This window comes from Delphinus delphis, chromosome 10 (assembly GCF_949987515.2).
Source record: "Delphinus delphis chromosome 10, mDelDel1.2, whole genome shotgun sequence".
NCBI classification, from domain to species: domain Eukaryota; kingdom Metazoa; phylum Chordata; class Mammalia; order Artiodactyla; family Delphinidae; genus Delphinus; species Delphinus delphis.
In genome coordinates, this window is record NC_082692.2 from 52,578,897 (window position 1) to 52,596,300 (window position 17,404).

The 17,404-nt window shown below is 40.3% G+C and overlaps 1 protein-coding gene across 3 annotated transcripts in view; it reads left to right on the forward strand.

Moving 5' to 3' along the window:
- Nucleotides 1-14,096: 14,096 nt before the first annotated feature.
- FBXL2 (F-box and leucine rich repeat protein 2) overlaps nucleotides 14,097-17,404 on the forward strand; it is a 78,582-nt gene continuing 75,274 nt past the window's right edge. For all 3 annotated transcript variants that reach the window (XM_060022109.1, XM_060022110.1, XM_060022111.1), the window contains exon 1: nucleotides 14,097-14,142. In XM_060022109.1, the coding sequence (XP_059878092.1) occupies nucleotides 14,140-14,142 (3 nt within the window). In that variant the 5' untranslated portion in view covers nucleotides 14,097-14,139. The remainder of the gene's footprint in view (nucleotides 14,143-17,404) is intronic.

The following is a 17,404-nucleotide window of genomic DNA, read 5'->3' on the forward strand; positions in this document are numbered from 1 at the left end:
TTCTGATGCTGACCAAGATGGAGTATGCCTCCTACAGTCTACCTGTGTTTTATTGCAGTAAAATACTGTGGACAGGGACTTCCCCAGTGGTCCAGTGGTAAAGAATCTGGCTTCCAATGCAGGGGATGCGGGTTCGATCCCTGGTCAGGGAACCCACATGTTGCGGGGCAACTAAGCCCATGCGCCTCAACACCAGAGCCCGGGTGTGGCAAAAACTACAGAGCCCATGTGCTCTGGAACCCACACGCCGCAACTACAGAGCCCACGCGCTCTGGAGCCCATGCGCCACAACGAGAGAGAGAAAACCCCCATGCCATAGCTAGAGAGAAGCCCTCGCACTGTAGCAAAGATCCTGTGTGCTGCAACTAAGACCCAACGCAGCCAAATAAATAAATAAATAAGAACTAAAAAAAAATACTGTGGACAGAATAGAAAAAGCAAGTATCAGAGAACTCTGGGAAAGCACTGGACAAAATTCAATACACATTTAGTAAAACAAGACAAAACAAAAACCCCCAAAACCTCCCAGCAAATTAGGAATAGAAGGAAAGTTCATTAACTAAATAAAGCTATAAAATCTCTACAGCTAACATCATGCTTAATGATGAGATATTGAATACTTTTCCCTATAACTCAGAAATCCCAGTCCTGATTATCTGTCCAAGTGAGTTGAAAACTAATGTTCACACAAAAATCTGTATGTGAATGCTTTTAGCAGCTTTATTCGGAATTGTCAAAGACTGGAAACAACCCAGATGTCCTCCAACAGGTGAATGGATAAACAAAACTGGGGTATGTCCACACAATGGAATACTACTCAGCAGTAAAAGGAATGGATTATTGATTCACATAATGACATGGATGAATCTTAAATGCACTCTGCTAAGTGAAAAATCCAAAAGGCTATATACTGTATGATTCCATTTATATGACATTCTTAAAACGGCAAGACTATAGGGATGGAAAATAGATCAGTAGTTGCTAGGGGGTGGATGTAGGAGAAGAGGTTGACTATAAAGGGGTATAACGAGGGAATTTGGGGGATGATGGAACTGTTTTATATGGTTCTGTGGTAGATATACAATTTTATGTATTTGCCAAAAGCCATAGAACTAGAAATCAGAGAGGAGAAAATTTTACTGTGGGCAATTATTTTAAGTCAACCACCAACATGGAATTCAGAGTATGACAAATGAATCTAATTCTGTATAACATAATTATTATATTCAACATAACCACACTGAATTGGGTGGGTAAAAAAAGTTGCTTACCTGCGTAACTTTGGAAAACAGTGTTTTGAATGAATACTGAAATACTCAAAGACAAAAAGAACTGTAGGAAAAACTATACTCTAGTTGGTAAATTTGTTTCTTACAGGGATGTGTATTCATAATCCTGAAACTATTTTACATGTATACTAGAGTTAAAAAAATAAGTACCTGTCTTGTAGATAATGATAACCAAGTTTCTCACTGCTGGAGAAAGTATTTACTGTATGCCAAGGAAGAATGTCTGTGGTGCTAGACTGAAATCCAAAGCATCAGTATAAACTCACGGTTTCTTTTTATACATATACAGAGAGGTAACACAGAGTACATGGGTTAGCACACACACAGACATACCTCATTTTCACTTCGCTTTATTGTGAAGGTGTTCACAAATACTGCATTTTTTACCAATTGAAGTTTTGTGGCAACCCTGCATTGAGCTAGTTGCTCACTTCATGTTTCTGTGTTACATTTTGGTAATTCTCGAAATATCTCAAACCCTCCAACAAAAAGATTATGACTTACTGAAGGCTCAACTTATGGTTAGCATTTGTTAATGACAAAGTACTTTTAAACTAAGGCATGTACATTGTTTCTTTAGACATACTGCTATTGCACACTTAGACTACAGTATAGCATAAAAATAACTTTTATATGCATTGGGAAACCAAAAAATTCATGTGACTCTATTTCAATATTCACTTCATTTGTTACACTTGATTAACCAATGTATTATTATTAACTAAAGTCCATAGCTTACATTAGGGTTCACTCTTTGTGTTGTATAGTTCTATGGGTTTGACAAATGTATGTCATGTATCCACCATTACAGTATCATACAGAATAGTTACTGTTTTAATAATTCCCTGTGCTCCCCCCTCTCTCTCCCTTCACCTCTTGAGTCCCTGGCAACCACTGATCTTTTTACTGTCTCTACCTTTTGCAAAATGTTGTATACCTGGAGTAATATAGCATGTAACTTTTTCAGATTGGCTTCTTTTACTTAGAATAGACATTTAAGGCTTCTCCATGTCTTTTCATGATTTTTAACTCATTTATTTTTATGCTAACAATATTCCATTGAATGGATGTACCACAGCTTATCTGTTGACCTACTGAAGTACATCTTGTTTGCTTCCAAATTTTGGCAATTATGAATAAAGCTGCTATAAACTTTGTATGCAGGTTTTTCTGTGGACATAAGTTCTTGACTCATTTGAGTAAATACCAAGGAGCACAAAATGCTGGGTCATATGGTAAGAGTGGGTTTAGTTTTATAAAAAACTACTAACCTGTCTTCCAAAGTGGCTTTACTATTTTGCATTCCCACCAGCAAAAAAATAACAGTTCCTCTTGCTTTACAAATTCACCAGTGTTTGGTACTGTCAGTGTTTCGGATTTTAGCCATTCTAATAGGTATGTAATGTTATTTCATTGTTATTTTTAAAAATTAATTAATTAATTATATTTATTTTTGGCTGTGTTAGGTCTTCATTGCTGCATATGGGCTTTCTCTAGTTGTGACAAGTGGGGGCTGCTCTTCCTTGCGATGCACGGGCTTCTCATTGCGATGGCTTCTCTTGTTGCAGAGCTCTAGGCGCGCAGGCTTCAGTGGTTGCGGCACACGGGCTCAGTATTTGTGGCTCGTGGGCTCTAGAGTGCAGGCTCAGTAGTTGTGGCACACGGGCTTAGCTGCTCCGTGGCATGTGGGATCTTCCCAGACCAGGGATCAAAGCCGTGTCCCCTGCATTGGCAGGTGGACTCTTCACCACTGTGCCACCAGGGAAGTCCCTATTTCATTGTTATTTTAATTTGCAATTCCTGTATGATATATGATGTTGAGCAGCTCTTCTTTCTTTTTTTAAAAAATAACTTGAGCATTTTATTATCTAATTCCGGAGATGTTTGCCATACTTTAACTTGGTCTATAGAAGCAAATGAGGCACAGAAAACTTGAGTAGCTTATTTTTAAAATTTCATCATGATAGAAGGGTAGTAGCCCCTATATCCAAGTATGTATTCATAATTCCATTTCTAGATTTCTGAAATACCAAAAGCTCTGAAAACCAAATGTTGTTTTTCTTTACTTTTGTTTTTTAAATGTTTAGCATGAAAACTAAGTTGGCAGCAAAACTTGACCCAAACAGACAGGGTAATTTTACTCCTCATTTATCACACTTACTGTGACCATTCATATATTTCACTGCAGAAATATTAATTTGTTTAATTACAGGGGGCTGCCGCAGACCCCACTCAGAATGTATATATACATACAGTATACTTTCAACAAACAAAAAAATAAACATAGACACACTTTCTGAATTCCAAAAAGTATTAGTTTAGTTATAGTTAACAAACTTCACATATGAAAATTCATATCTAAAAAAATATAAATTAAGAGGTGATTTAAGGAACCTCCATACAGTTCTCCATAGTGTCTGTACCAGTTTACATTCCCACCAAAAGTGTAGGGGGGTGTCCTTTTCTCCACACCCTCTCAAGCATTTATTGTTTGTATGTAGATTTTTTGATGATGGCCATTCTGACCAGTGTGAGGTGATACCTCATCGTAGTTTTGATTTGCATTTCTCTAATAGTTAGTGATGTTGAGCTTCTTTTCATGGGCTTTTTAACCATCTGTATGTCTTTGGAGAAATGTGTATTTAGATTCTCACCCATTTTTTGATTGGGTTGTTTGTTTTGATATTGAGCTGAATGAGTTGATGTATATTTTGGAGATTAATCCCTTGTCGGTTGCTCTGTTTGCAAATATTTTCTCCCATTCTAAGAGTTATCTTTTCGTTTTGTTTATGGTCTCCTTTGCTATGCAAAAGCTTTTAAGTTTAATTAGGTCCCATTTGTTTATTTTTGTTTTAATTTTCATTACTCTAGGAAGTGGATCAAAAAAGATCTTGCTGAGATTTACATCAGAGAGTGTTCAGCCTATGTTTTCCTCTAAGAGTTTTATAGTATCTGGCCTTACATTTAGGTCTTTAATCCATTTTGAGTTTATTTTTATGTATGGTATTAGGGAGCATTCTAATTTCATTCTTTTACATGTAGCTGTCCAGTTTTCCCAGAACCACTTATTGAAGAGACTGTCTTTTCTCCATTGTATATTCTTGCCTCCTTTGTCATAGATTAGGTGACCATAGGTGCGTGGGTTTATCTCTGGGCTTTCTATCTTGTTCCATTCATCTATATTTCTGTTTTTGTGCCAATACCATACTGTCTTGATTACTGTAGCTTTGTAGTATAGTCTTAAGTCCAGGAGCCTGATTTCTCCAGCTCCGTTTTTCTTTCTCAAGATTGCTTTGGCTATTCAGGGTCTTTTGTGTTTCCATACAAATTGTGAAGTTTTTTGTTCTAATTCTGTGAAAAATGCCATTGGTAATTTGATAGGGATTGCATTGAATCTGTATATTGCTTTGGGTAGTATAGTCATTTTCACAATATTGATTCTTCCAATCTAAGAACATCTTATATCTCTCTATCTGTTTGTGTTATCTTTTATTTCTTTCATCGGAATCTTATAGTTTTCTGAGTACAGGTCTTTTGCCTCCTTAGGTAGGTATATTCCTAGGTATTTTATTCTTTTTGATGAGATGGTAAATGGGATTGTTTCCTTGATTTCTCTTTCTGATTTTTCATTGTTAGTGTATAGGAATGCAAGAGATTTCTGTGTATTAATTTTGTATCTTGCAACTTTACCAAATTCATTGATGAGCTCTAGTAGTCGTCTTGTAGGGTTAGCATATGATCCAGCAATCCCACTCCTGGGCATATATCTAGAGAAAGCCATAATTCGAAAAGATATAATTATTTTATATAATACAAAAAGGCATATACACACCCCAATGTTCATTGCAGCACTGTTTACAATAGCCAGGACGTGGAAGCAACCTAAATGTCCATCAACAGAGGAATGGATAAAGGAGATGTGGTACAGATATACAAGGGACTATTACTCAGCTATAGAAAAGAATGAAATAATGCCATTTGCAGCAACCTGGATGGACCTAGAGATTGTCATACTGAGAGAAGTAAGTCAGACAGAGAAAGACAAATATCATATGATATCACTTATATGTGGAATTAAAAAAAAAAGGTACAGATGACCTTATCTACAAAACAGAAATAAAGATGTAGAAAATAAACTTATGGTTACCAGGGGGTAAAGGGAGGAGGAGGGATAAATTGGAAGATTGAGATTGACATATACACACTACTGTATATAAAATAGATAACTAATAAGGACCTACTGTATAGCACAGGGACTCTACTAAATACTCTGTAATGGGCTATATAGGAAAAGAATCTTAAAAAAGGGTGGATATATGTATATGTATAACAGATTCACTTTGCTGTACACCTGAAACTAACACAACATTGTAAATCAACTATACTCCAATAAAAATTTAAAAAAAAAGAGGTGATTACTTACTGTTCAACATGTAAGCATTTATCTAATCCCTCTGTTTTCAGGAATCCCTACCTGTTTTATCTTACCTCCTACTCCTCCCCATCCTGTTTTACCTTCTCCAGGTAATAAATCTCCAGGCTTCTCTAAGGGGTGGGCAGCTACCTGACTGTGTGGAGTTTGTTCTTTTCTTTTTTATTGAAGTATAACTTACTTACCATATTATGTTCTCAGGTGTACAACATAGTGATTCGATATTTTTTGTATATTACAAAGCAATCACCATGATAAGTCTAGTTACTCTTACCATACAAAGTTATTACAATGTTACTATATTCCCCAAGCTGTACATTATATTCCTGTGATTTATTTATTTTACAACTTGAAGTTTGTACCTCTTTTTTTTTTTTTTTGAAGTTTGTACCTCTTAATGTCCCTCACCTATTTCACTCATCCCCCCACACCACTCCCCTCTGGCAGTCACTAGTTTGTTCTCTGTATCTATGACTCTGCTTCTGTTTGGTTATGGTAATCTGTTTTATTAGATTCCTCATATAAGTGATATCATACAGTATTTGTCTTTTTCTGTCTGACTTATTGTTTCACTTAGCATAATACTCTGCAGGTCTATCCATGTTGTCCCAAATGGCAAGATTTCATGCTTTTTTTTTTAATAGCTGAGTAATATTCTATTCTCTCTATATACTACATGTTCTTTATCCGTTCATCTGTTGATGGACACTTAGATTGCTTCCATATCTTGGCTATTGTAAATAATGTTTCAGTGAACATAGGAGTGCATATATCTTTTCAAATTAGTGTTTTTGTTTCCTTCAGAAGAATACCCAGAAGTAGGATTGCTGGATCATATAGTAGTTCTATTTTTAATTTTTTGAGGAACCTCCATACTGTTTTCCACAGTGTCTGTACCAATTTACATTCCCATTAACAGTGCACAAGGGTTCCCTTTTCTCCACATCCTTGCCAGCACTTGTTGTCTTTTTGATAATAGCCATTCTGACAGGTGTGAGGTGATATCTCATTGTGGTTTTGCTTTATATTTTCCTGATGAGTAGTGATGTTGAGCATCTTTTCCTGTGCATGTTGGCTGTCTGTATATGTTATTTGGAAAAATGTCTATTCAGGTGCTCTGCCCGTTTTTTTTGTTTTGTTTTGTTTTGTCTTAATTCGGTTGTTTGTTTTGTTGATGTTGAGTCGTATAAGTTCTTTGCATATTTTGGATATTAACCCCTTATCAGATATATGTTTTGGAAACTCTTCTGCCATTCAATAGGTGGTCTTTTCATTTTGTTGATAGTCTCCTTTGCTGTGTGCTTTTCAGTTTAATGTAGTCCCATTTGTTTATTTTTGCCTTTGTTTCCTTTGCCTAGGGAGACATATCCAAAAAACCATTACTAAGACCAATGACTAAGAGCTTACAGCCCATGTTTTCCTCTAGGAGTTTTATGGTTTCAGGTCTTATATTTAAGTTCTTTTTAAAATTTTTTTTAAATTAATTAATTATCTTTGCCACACTGCGTGGCTTGTGTGATTTTAGTTTCCCAACCAGGGACTGAACCCGGGCCCTTGGCAGTGAGAGCATGGAGTCCTAACCACTGGACTGCTAGGGAATTCCCTTAAGTCTTTAATCCATTTTGAGTTTTTTTTTTTTGTATGATGTGAGAGAGTAGTCCAGTTTGATTCTTTTGTATGTATCTGTCCAGTTTCCCCACCACCATTTATTGAAGAAGTTCTCATTTTCTCATTGTATATTCTTGACTCCTTTGTTGTAGGGCAAGTTATTAATTTCCCGTATAAGTGTGGGTTCATTTCTGGGCTCTCTGTTGTGTTCCATTGATCTATGTGTCTGTATTTGTTCTGGTACCATACTGTTTTGATCACTGTAGCTTTGTAGTGTAGTTTGAAATCAGGGAGCGTGATTCCTACAGCTTTGTTCTTCTTTCTCAAGATTGTTTTGGCTATTTGGAGTCCAGGGGGCCCCGGCTCTGTTGCCAGCCTGCTGGTGGGTGGGTTAGCCCCTGGAGATAATAGGGTCCCCAACCTTACTTGTTACATAAGTAAGCAAGTTTTGTGACCCATTCTGTGTCACTGAAATGTGCTGCCAGTGGTGACTGTTTTTCTAAAAGAAATCTCTGGAGCGGCTCTCATAACTCAAAAACTCTGGCCAGTGGTCTACATTTAGAAAGCCATCTCACTTCTGTGTTTAAGAGAAGATGTGTGTGCTCTGCGTCCATCTCCTCACAGAGCTGTACAAACAGATGTGAGTTAAGGGCATGTACTTTAATGTACACGCAGTCAAACCTCTCTGCTAATGATAATCTGTATTTGCAGCCGCTCCCCAGCGCTAGCATCACTGCCTCAGCTCCACCTCAGATCATCAGGCATTAGATTCTCATAAGGAGCGTGCAACCTAGATCCCTTGAATGCACATTTCACAGTAGGGTTTGCATCCCTCACATGCGCAGTTAACCGCAGGGTTCGTGCTCCTATGAGAATCTAATGCTGCCGATGATCTGGCAGGAGGTGGAGCTCAGGTGGTAATGCAAGCAATGGGGAGCAGCTGTAAATACAAATGAAGGTTTGCTTGCTCACCCGCCGCTCACCTCCTGCTGCATGGCCCCATTCCTAACAGGCCAGGGACTGTTACGGTTCTGTGGCCCAGGGGTTAGGGACCCCTGGGCTGGAGGGAGGACTCCAGAATGGTGCTTGCATCAGTGTCGTTGTGGTAGGACAAGCTCCCCCAAATGGCTACTAGCAGCATCTGTGTCCCCAGGAGGTGTCTCAATTGCTTTCTGCCTCTTTGGGAGGTTCTCCAGAGTCAGCAAATGGATCTGAACCAGGCTCCTTTGAAATTCCTGCCTCTCAGCTGAGTCTTGGAGTATGTGAGATTTTGTGTGTGCCCTTTAAGAGCAGAGTCTTTGTTTCCTACAGCCCTCTGGCTCTCCTACGCAAGCTCCACTGGCCTTCAAAGCCAGATGTTCTGGGAACTCGTTTTCCTGGTGCAGGACCCCAGGCTGGTGAGCTCAATCTGAGGCTCGGATCCCTAACTCCTTGGGGAGAACCTCTGTAATTATGATTATCCTCTCATTTGTGGGTTACCTACCTGAGGGTATGGGTCTTGGCTATATTGCATCTTTGCCCCTCCTATCCATCTCATTATGGTTCTTTTTTCATACCTTTAGTTGTGAAAAATCTTTTCTGCTGGTCTTTAGTTCTCATAGATAGTTGCTCTGTAAATAGTTGTGATTTTGGTTTGCCCATGGGAGGAGGTGAGCTCAGGGTCTTCCTACTTTGCCATCTTGGCCACCCTTGATTATCTTTTCATATGCTATTTGCCATCTGTATATCTTCTTTGATGACGTGTCTGTTCAGATCTTTTGATCATTTTTAAGTTGGGTTGTTTGTTTTCTTATTGTTGAGTTTTAAAAGTGCTTTGTATATTCTGGATACAAGTTCTTTATCAGATATGTGTTTTGCAGATACATTCTCCCAATCTGTGGCTTATTTTTTAATTGTCTTAATTAAACTGCCTTCATTTTTACTACTTTTTTCTTCAACATATGACACGGCTGTGGAGAAATTGGTATCCTTACACGCTGTTGGTGGGAATATAAAATGGTGCAGCCACTTTGGAAAGCACTCTGGCAGTACCTCAAATGCTGAAAGAGAGTTACCTTATGACCCAGAAATTTTACTTCTAGATATATACCCTAGATATACACCCAAGAGAAACAGGAACACGTGTCTGTATGAAAATGTATTCAGGACTTCCCTGGAGGTCCAGTGGTTAAGACTCTGTGCTCCCAATGAAGGGGGCATGGGTTTGATCCCTGGTCAGGGAAGATCCTGTATGCCACATGGCACGGTCAAAAAAAAAGTGTCCATAAATATTCATAGCAGCATTATTCATGACAGCCAAAAAGATGGAAATGACCATCAGTGAACAAATGGATAAGCAAAACTGTGGTATATCCTTTCAAGGAATATTATTTGACCATAAAAAGTAATGAAGTACTGGTACGTGCTACAACTTGGATGAATCTTAAAAATGTGCTAAGTAAAAGAAGCCAGTTTCAAAATCCTAATTATTGTATGAATACATTCATATAAACTTTTAGAAAGGGAAATCTATATATTATACAATGGAGTGTTATTCAGTATTTAAAAAGAAGAAAGTCCTGCTGTTTGTGACATAGATGAACCTTGAGGATACTATGCTAATTGAAAGAAACTGGACACAAAGACAAATACTGCATGATCTCACTTATATGTACATTCTAAAATAGTCAAATGCACAGAGGCAGAGAGTGGAATGGTGGTTACCAGGGGTTGGGGGTAGAGGGAAATGAGGAGATGCTGGTCAAGGGGTACAAAATTTCAGTTATGCAAGATGAATAGGTTTTGGATATCTAATGTATAACAATGTGAATATAGTTAACAATACTGTTTTGTGTACTTGACATTTGCTAAGAAGGTAGATCTTAAGAGTTATCACTGAAAGAAAGAAAGAGAAAGAAAAATAGTGGTAACTATGTGAGGTAATGGGTATGTTAACTGAATTGTGGTCATTATTTCACAATGTATACATATATCAAATCATCACGTTGTACACCTTAAATATGTACAATTTTAAATTGTCAGTTATACCTCAGTAAAGCTGGGGAAAAAAGAATAAATGGATTCAAGGTGAAAAGTTCCAAAGAGGGATATATCATATTGATACAAAGACAAATTATCAAGATTAATTATAGTTGAGAGTATGTATGAGCAACAACATAGCTTTAAAAAAAACACAGCTTGGGCTTCCATGGTGGTGCAGTGGTTAATGAAACTTAATGAAACTTAAAAGCTTTTGCGCAGCAAAGGAAACCATAAAGAAGACCAAAAGACAACCCTCAGAATGGGAGAAAATATTTGCAAATGAAGCAACTGACAAAGGATTAATCTCCAAAATTTATAAGCAGCTCATGCAGCTTAATAACAAAAAAACAAACAACCCAATCCAAAAATGGGCAGAAGACCTAAATAGACATTTCTCCAAAGAAGATATACAGAGTGCCAACAAACACATGAAAGAATGCTCAACATCACTAATCATTAGAGAAATGCAAATCAAAACTACAATGAGATATCATCTCACACCAGTCAGAATGGCCATCATCAAAAAATCTAGAAACAATAAATGCTGGAGAGGGTGTGGAGAAAAGGGAACCCTCTTACACTGTTGGTGGGAATGTAAATTGATACAGCCACTGTGGAGAACAGTATGGAGGTTCCTTAAAAAGCTACAAATAGAACTACCATATGACCCAGCAATCCCACTACTGGGCATATACCCTGAGAAAACCAAAATTCAAAAAGAGTCATGTACCAAAATGTTCATTGCAGCTCTATTTACAATAGCCCAGAGATGGAAGCAACCTAAGTGTCCATCATCGGATGAATGGATAAAGAAGATGTGGCACATATATACAATGGAATATTACTCAGCCATAAAAAGAGACGAAATTGAGCTATTTGTAATGAGGTGGATAGACCTAGAGTCTGTCATACAGAGTGAAGTAAGTCAGAAAGAGAGAGACAAATACCATATGCTAACACATATATATGGAATTTAAGAAAAAAAAAACGTCATGAAAAACCTAGGGGTGAAACAGGAATAAAGACACAGACTTACTAGAGAATGGACTTGAGGCTATGGGGAGGGGGAAGGGTAAACGGTGACAAAGTGATAAAGAGGCATGGACATATATACACTACCAAACGTAAGGTAGATAGCTAGTGGGAGGCAGCCGCATAGCACAGGGAGATCAGCTCGGTGCTTTGTGACAGCCTGGAGGGGTGGGATAGGGAGGGTGGGAGGGAGGGAGACGCAAGCGGAAGAGATATGGGAATATATGTATATATATAACTGATTCATTTTGTTGTGAAGGTGAAACTAACATACCATTGTAAAGCAATTATACTCCAATAAAGATGTTAAAAAAAAGAAAAAAAAAAGAATCCGCCTGCCAATGCAGGGGACATGGGTTCGAGCCCTGGTCCGGGAAGATCCCACATGCTGCGGAGCAACTAAGCCTGTGTGCCACAACTACTGAGCCTGCACTCTAGAGCCCACAAGCCACAACTACTGAGCCCGCGTGCCACAAAAACTGAAGTCCGTGTGCCTAGAGCTGGTGCTCTGCAACAAGAGAAGCCACCATAATGAGAAGCTCGCACACTGCAATGAAGAGTAGCCCCCACTCGCCACAACTAGAGAAAGACTGCATGCAGCAACAAAGGCCCAACTCAGCCTAAAATAAATAAATAAATTAAAAAATGTATAAAAACAAAACAAAAAACCACACAGCTTTATTGAAATATAAGTCACATACTATGCATTTCACACAAACTGTACAACGCAGTGGTTTTTAGTATATTCATAGATGTGTGCAACCATCACCACAGTCAACTTTAAATTTATTAATTTATTTAATTTTTGGCTGCAGTGGGTCTTCGCTGCTGCACGTGGGCTTTCTCTAGTTGCAGTGAGCAGGGGCTACTCTTTGTTGTGGGGCGCAGGCTTCTCATTGTGGTGGCTTGTCTTGTTGCAGAGCACAGGCTCTAGGCGCGTGGGCTTCAGTAGTTGTGGCACACGGGCTTCAGTAGTTGTGATTCGCGGGCTCTAGAGCACAGGCTCACTAGTTGTGGCGCACGGGCTTAGTTGCTCCGCGGCATGTGGGATCTTCGCGGACCAGGGCTCGAACCCGTGTCACCTGCATTGGCAGGCGGATTGTTAACCACTGCGCCACCAGGGAAGCCCCCACAGTCAACTTTAGAACACTTTCATCACCTCAAAAAGAAACCTCGTACCCTTTAGTTATTATCTCTTCCTCCACCACTCCTAACCCAACTGTGAACAACCAGTAATCTACTTTCTATCACTACAAATTCTCTTCCTCTTCACAGGGCTTTCTGGTGTTGATTGTTGAGGGCTACAGTTGTCCATTTGTTTAGGGAGAGTAAGAAACTTGGATCAAAAATCTTATTGGGGCTATATTTAAGTGTGGGATGTCTATTAGACATTCAAGGGGAGATGACAGATCCGCTGTTGAGTATGTCTCTTCATAGATTTAATGGGCTGGATTTGAGGATATCTAAAGTTCCTGTCAACCATATTAAAAACATCCAACAAGTTGTTGAATGATTTAATAAATTAGAGTATATACATACAATGCTATGACATGAATTGGCATGCAAGGATACTTTTTTTTTTTTTTTTTTTTTTTTTTTTGCGGTACGCGGGCCTCTCACTGTTGTGGCCTCTCCCGTTGCGGAGCACAGGCTCCGGACGTGCAGGCTCAGCGGCCATGGCTCATGGGCCCAGCCGCTCCGCGGCATGTGGGATCTTCCCGGACCGGGGCATGAACCCGTGTCCCCTGCATCGGCAGGCGGACTCTCAACCACTGCGCCACCAGGGAAGCCCAAGGATAATTTTTAAATTGAAAAAAGTAGATAATAAAAGTGCGTATTGTTTGCTTCCATTTCCAAGAATACAACGTATTATAATAATATACATTTTGTTGCGGGCTTGGAAGCAGATAGACTAAAATATAAGCAGTGGTTATATCAAGTGCTGAGATTTGGTGTGGTTTTATTCTTTTTAATTCGTTATTGTTTAAAATGTCTCCAGGACTTCCCCGGTGGCACACAGGTTAAGAATCTGCCTGCTAGTGCAGGGGACACAGGTTCGAGCCCTGGTCCGGGAAGATCCCACATGCCGCGGAGCAACTAAGCCCGTGCGCCACAGCTACTGAGCCTGTGCTCTAGAGCCCGTGAGCCACAACTACTGAACCCGTGAGCCACAACTACTGAGCCCACGTGCCACAACTACTGAAGCCTGTGCGCCTAGAGCCCGTGCTCTGTAACGAGAGAAGCCACCGCAGTGAGAAGCCTGTGCACCACAACAAAGAGTAGCCCCGGCTCACCGCAACTAGAGAAAGCCCGCGTGCAGCACGAAGACCCAACGCAGCCAAAAATAAATAAATAAATAAATTTAAATAGATAAATAAAATGTCTCAAATAATCATGTGTTACCTGTGTAATCAAGGTAACTTAAATAAGGTTTCTTAAATAAGGTAAGTCCATAAAGGCCTTTCCCATCAGGTCCGGGTCATCTGTCAGGTGAAGGATGTCAAGGTGATCAGGGTGATGAGGGACAGATGCAAAGGCGGAAAGCCAAAGAGGCCCCGCCCAAGAGCCGAATCGTGGGGGGCGGGGGGCGGTCCAAAGGGCACCGCCCCTGCGCGTCATGTGCTGTCCGGCAGCCAATGGCCGCCTCTGAGCCCACCTAGGGGACGGGGCGGGGCGCCCAGTTGGCGTCACCAGGACAACGGGCGTTGCCGGCGCCGTGTGACTCTGGGCTGTGGGCGCGCCTGTGGCTCTTCGGCCATGGTGAGTTTGGGGTCCTCGCAGCCCGGCCGCCTGGCCCTTCCCCGCCCGGGCTGCGTCGCAGGGCGGCCGCATTCTGGGCTGGGGCGGGCGGCGCCGGGGTCGCAGAGAGGCCGGGCTGCGGCCTGCGGGGCTCCCGGGCAGGGCAGGACTGGGCGGACCCGCGGGAGGGGGACCCCTTGGAGAGCCGGAGCGCCCGCCCGCTGCCCAGGGCCGCGTTCTCACCTTTGAGTGCCTGGCTGGGACCCCCAACCGGCCGGTCGCCGGACAGCGTGACGCTGTTTGGCCCCGGCGAGCCTAGGAAGCCACTCAGAGAGGGTGTGGTTAGAAAAAAATAAAAAAGGATATGTATGAGTATCATATGCCATATATATTCATACCAACGCTATATTGTAGTCTACGTGCTTCCTGTCTTGTTTCTATGCAGTTATGTTAGTAATATACAAATAGGTATTTCTTTGAAATTCATTCTGACAGGGTTTTTAGCATGTGGAAATTTAAATGTGTAATTTGGGAGATTCCTCCCTCCTTTTTAAAAATGGGACATTAAGCTGGAGTTTTTTCGTGCATGCAGCACCCTTACTCAGGGATTCAATTCATAATTAGTGCGTGGTAAACGTCTTAAATCATTACCTTTATTCAATAAACTTGAGAGTGAATGGACATTCCCACCTGGTCCCCATTAAGCACGTTTTTTAAAAACCTAACCTGAAGACTCAGCTCAGATATTGGCTTGAATAGGCAGGATTCAGGGAATTGCCAACCAGATGTGTGAATTCTCCAGAAGCCTCCAAAGGGTGTGAAAGAAGAGAGGGGCTGGATTCTCTGCTTGGGGACACACCTTTGGTATAGAATATTTGAGAGGGAGTGGGGGTGGGGAATAAGAAAATGCCTAGTTCGAGAAACAGTTTCTGTAACTGTTCGTAATTCCGTGTAGATTTGCTCCTTATCTGCAGGGGTTAGTGGAAGAGCTAATAAGCTGAGGATGCAGGGTGCTCCCCAAGTGGCAGTCAGCCTTCTGGAGAGAGAAACTGCCCATTGGAATCCTGGCTAGCTCTGTGTTTTCTTAATAATTAAGGTAGTAAGGGAATGTGGATGAACTGTGTCTCATTGACTCTGGAAAAACAACCGCCAGGTGTGTGGCCTGTTGATAGCAGGAAAAAAAATCACCCACAAATTAACAGCAGTGCCTTCTTTATTTTGTGTATGTTTCTTTCAAATTCTGAATTGCTTTAAGTGAAAATTAATGGAGCCAGCAAGAGTTTCAGGAAATGAATTTTACAAAAATCTGTTTTAAATGTTGCAGTGCCTTGCTTTTACATGTTATCTGTGTGAAAAGCCCTTATGATTATAGGAAGGAGAAAAAGAATATTCAGGAGTTACATATTCACAGCTTTCTCTCTGAAGTCTCATATTCCTCCTGTTGTCCATTTTCCTTTTCTTCTCCTTTGTCTACCCCTTGCATCCTGACCCACAGTCCACCTTGATTCACTATTGTAAATTTTAGAGTTTTATTTACTCTAAAATAAAAGCATTTTATTGTACTTATGTACTAGTGGTTGCTTTGCTAAACTTAGAAATGCTTTGCTTTTTGTATATCTTTAAGCATTAAGAATTTAATTCATGGAAGGGATTTAATTGGGTGTAAGGTGATGTCTGGGCTCCAGGGGAAAAGGGGAATGGCTGGTATAGCAGTGGGGATGAGGAGGCTGCTTCTGTAGTCCCCCAAACTGTATTCGAGATCATAACATAACCCTTCATTAAATGCTTGAATCTAAACATACAGCTTTAGCATTTGATATTTATGGCTTTGCACATGAATTTTGGAACTCTGCTTAGCTATTTCTCAATGAAAGTTTCTTCAATTAAGCCACTTGTTTCTATTGCCTTTAAATAATAATGAGAGCTGACATTTATTGTGTGCATTTTATGTGAGACATTTTTATAAGCACCTTACGTGTCTTAATTAACCATCACAACCACCTTATGAGGAGAATACCTTTCCCCATTTGAGAGGTGAGGAAATTGAGGCACAGAGAGGTAAAGTAACTTGCCCCAGTCACCCAGCCAGATTTCAAAACCAGACGTCTTGTCTCAGAACCTGCTTATGGGACTTCCCTGGTGGCGCAGTGGTTAAGAATCTACCTGCTAGTGAAGGGGACACGGGTTCGAGCCCTGGTCCGGGAAGATCCCACAAGCAACTAAGCCCGTGTGCCACAGCTACTGAGCCTGCGTTACCACAACTACTGAAGCCCGTGTTCCTAGAGCCCGTGCTCCACAACGAAGAGTAGCCACCGCTCGACACAACTAGAGAAAGCCTGTGTGCAGCAACAAAGACTCAATGCAGCCATAAATAAGTAAATTAATTAATTAAAAAAAAAAGAACCTGCTTATGGTTTTGGATTATAATGTATAGTGTATCGTTATATGTTCCTCAATGTATATGCTATTTATATGTTATGAAATTAGTTTTCTCTCTTACTTGGATTTTAATGTTTTGAGCACTTATGTATACAAACACTTACTTGTATTTTGTTGTTCTTGGCACTGGACTGGACGCTGTAGAACAGAGTCTCTCCTCTCCTCTTTCACACAGATGAGATGAAGAGGCATCAGTGAAGACAGATTATTGGATTAGGGTTCATACTCATGGCTGTAATAGCATTTAAAGTTTCTCCTGTCATTTCAGTTTGTGCTCAGGAATTGGCACCTGCTTTTGTGAATCACAAAGACCAGCTTTTTTTTTTTTTAAATTTTATTGACATGTAGTTGATTTGCAATGTGGTGCCAATCTCTGCTGTACAGCAGAGTGACTCAGTTATACACATACAAACATTCTTTTTTTTAAATATTCTTTTCTATTATGATTTATCCCAGGAGATTGGATATAGTTCCCTGTGCTATACAGTAGGACCTTGTTGTTTATCCATTCTATATATAATAGTTTGCATCTGCTAACCCCAAACTCCCACTCCATCCCTCCCCTAACCCCCTCCCCGCTGGCAGCCACAAGTCTGTTCTCTATGTCTGTGAGTCTGTTTCTGTTTTATAGATAGGTTCACTTGTGTCATGTTGTAGATTCCACATATAAATGATATCATATGGTATTTGTCTTTCTCTTTCTGACTTCATTTAGCATGATAATCTTTGGTTGTATCCATGTTGCTGCAAATGGCATTATTTCATTCTTTTTTTTTTTTTTTTTTTTTGCGGTACGCGGGCCTCTCACTGTCGCGGCCTCTCCCGTTGCGGAGCACAGGCTCCG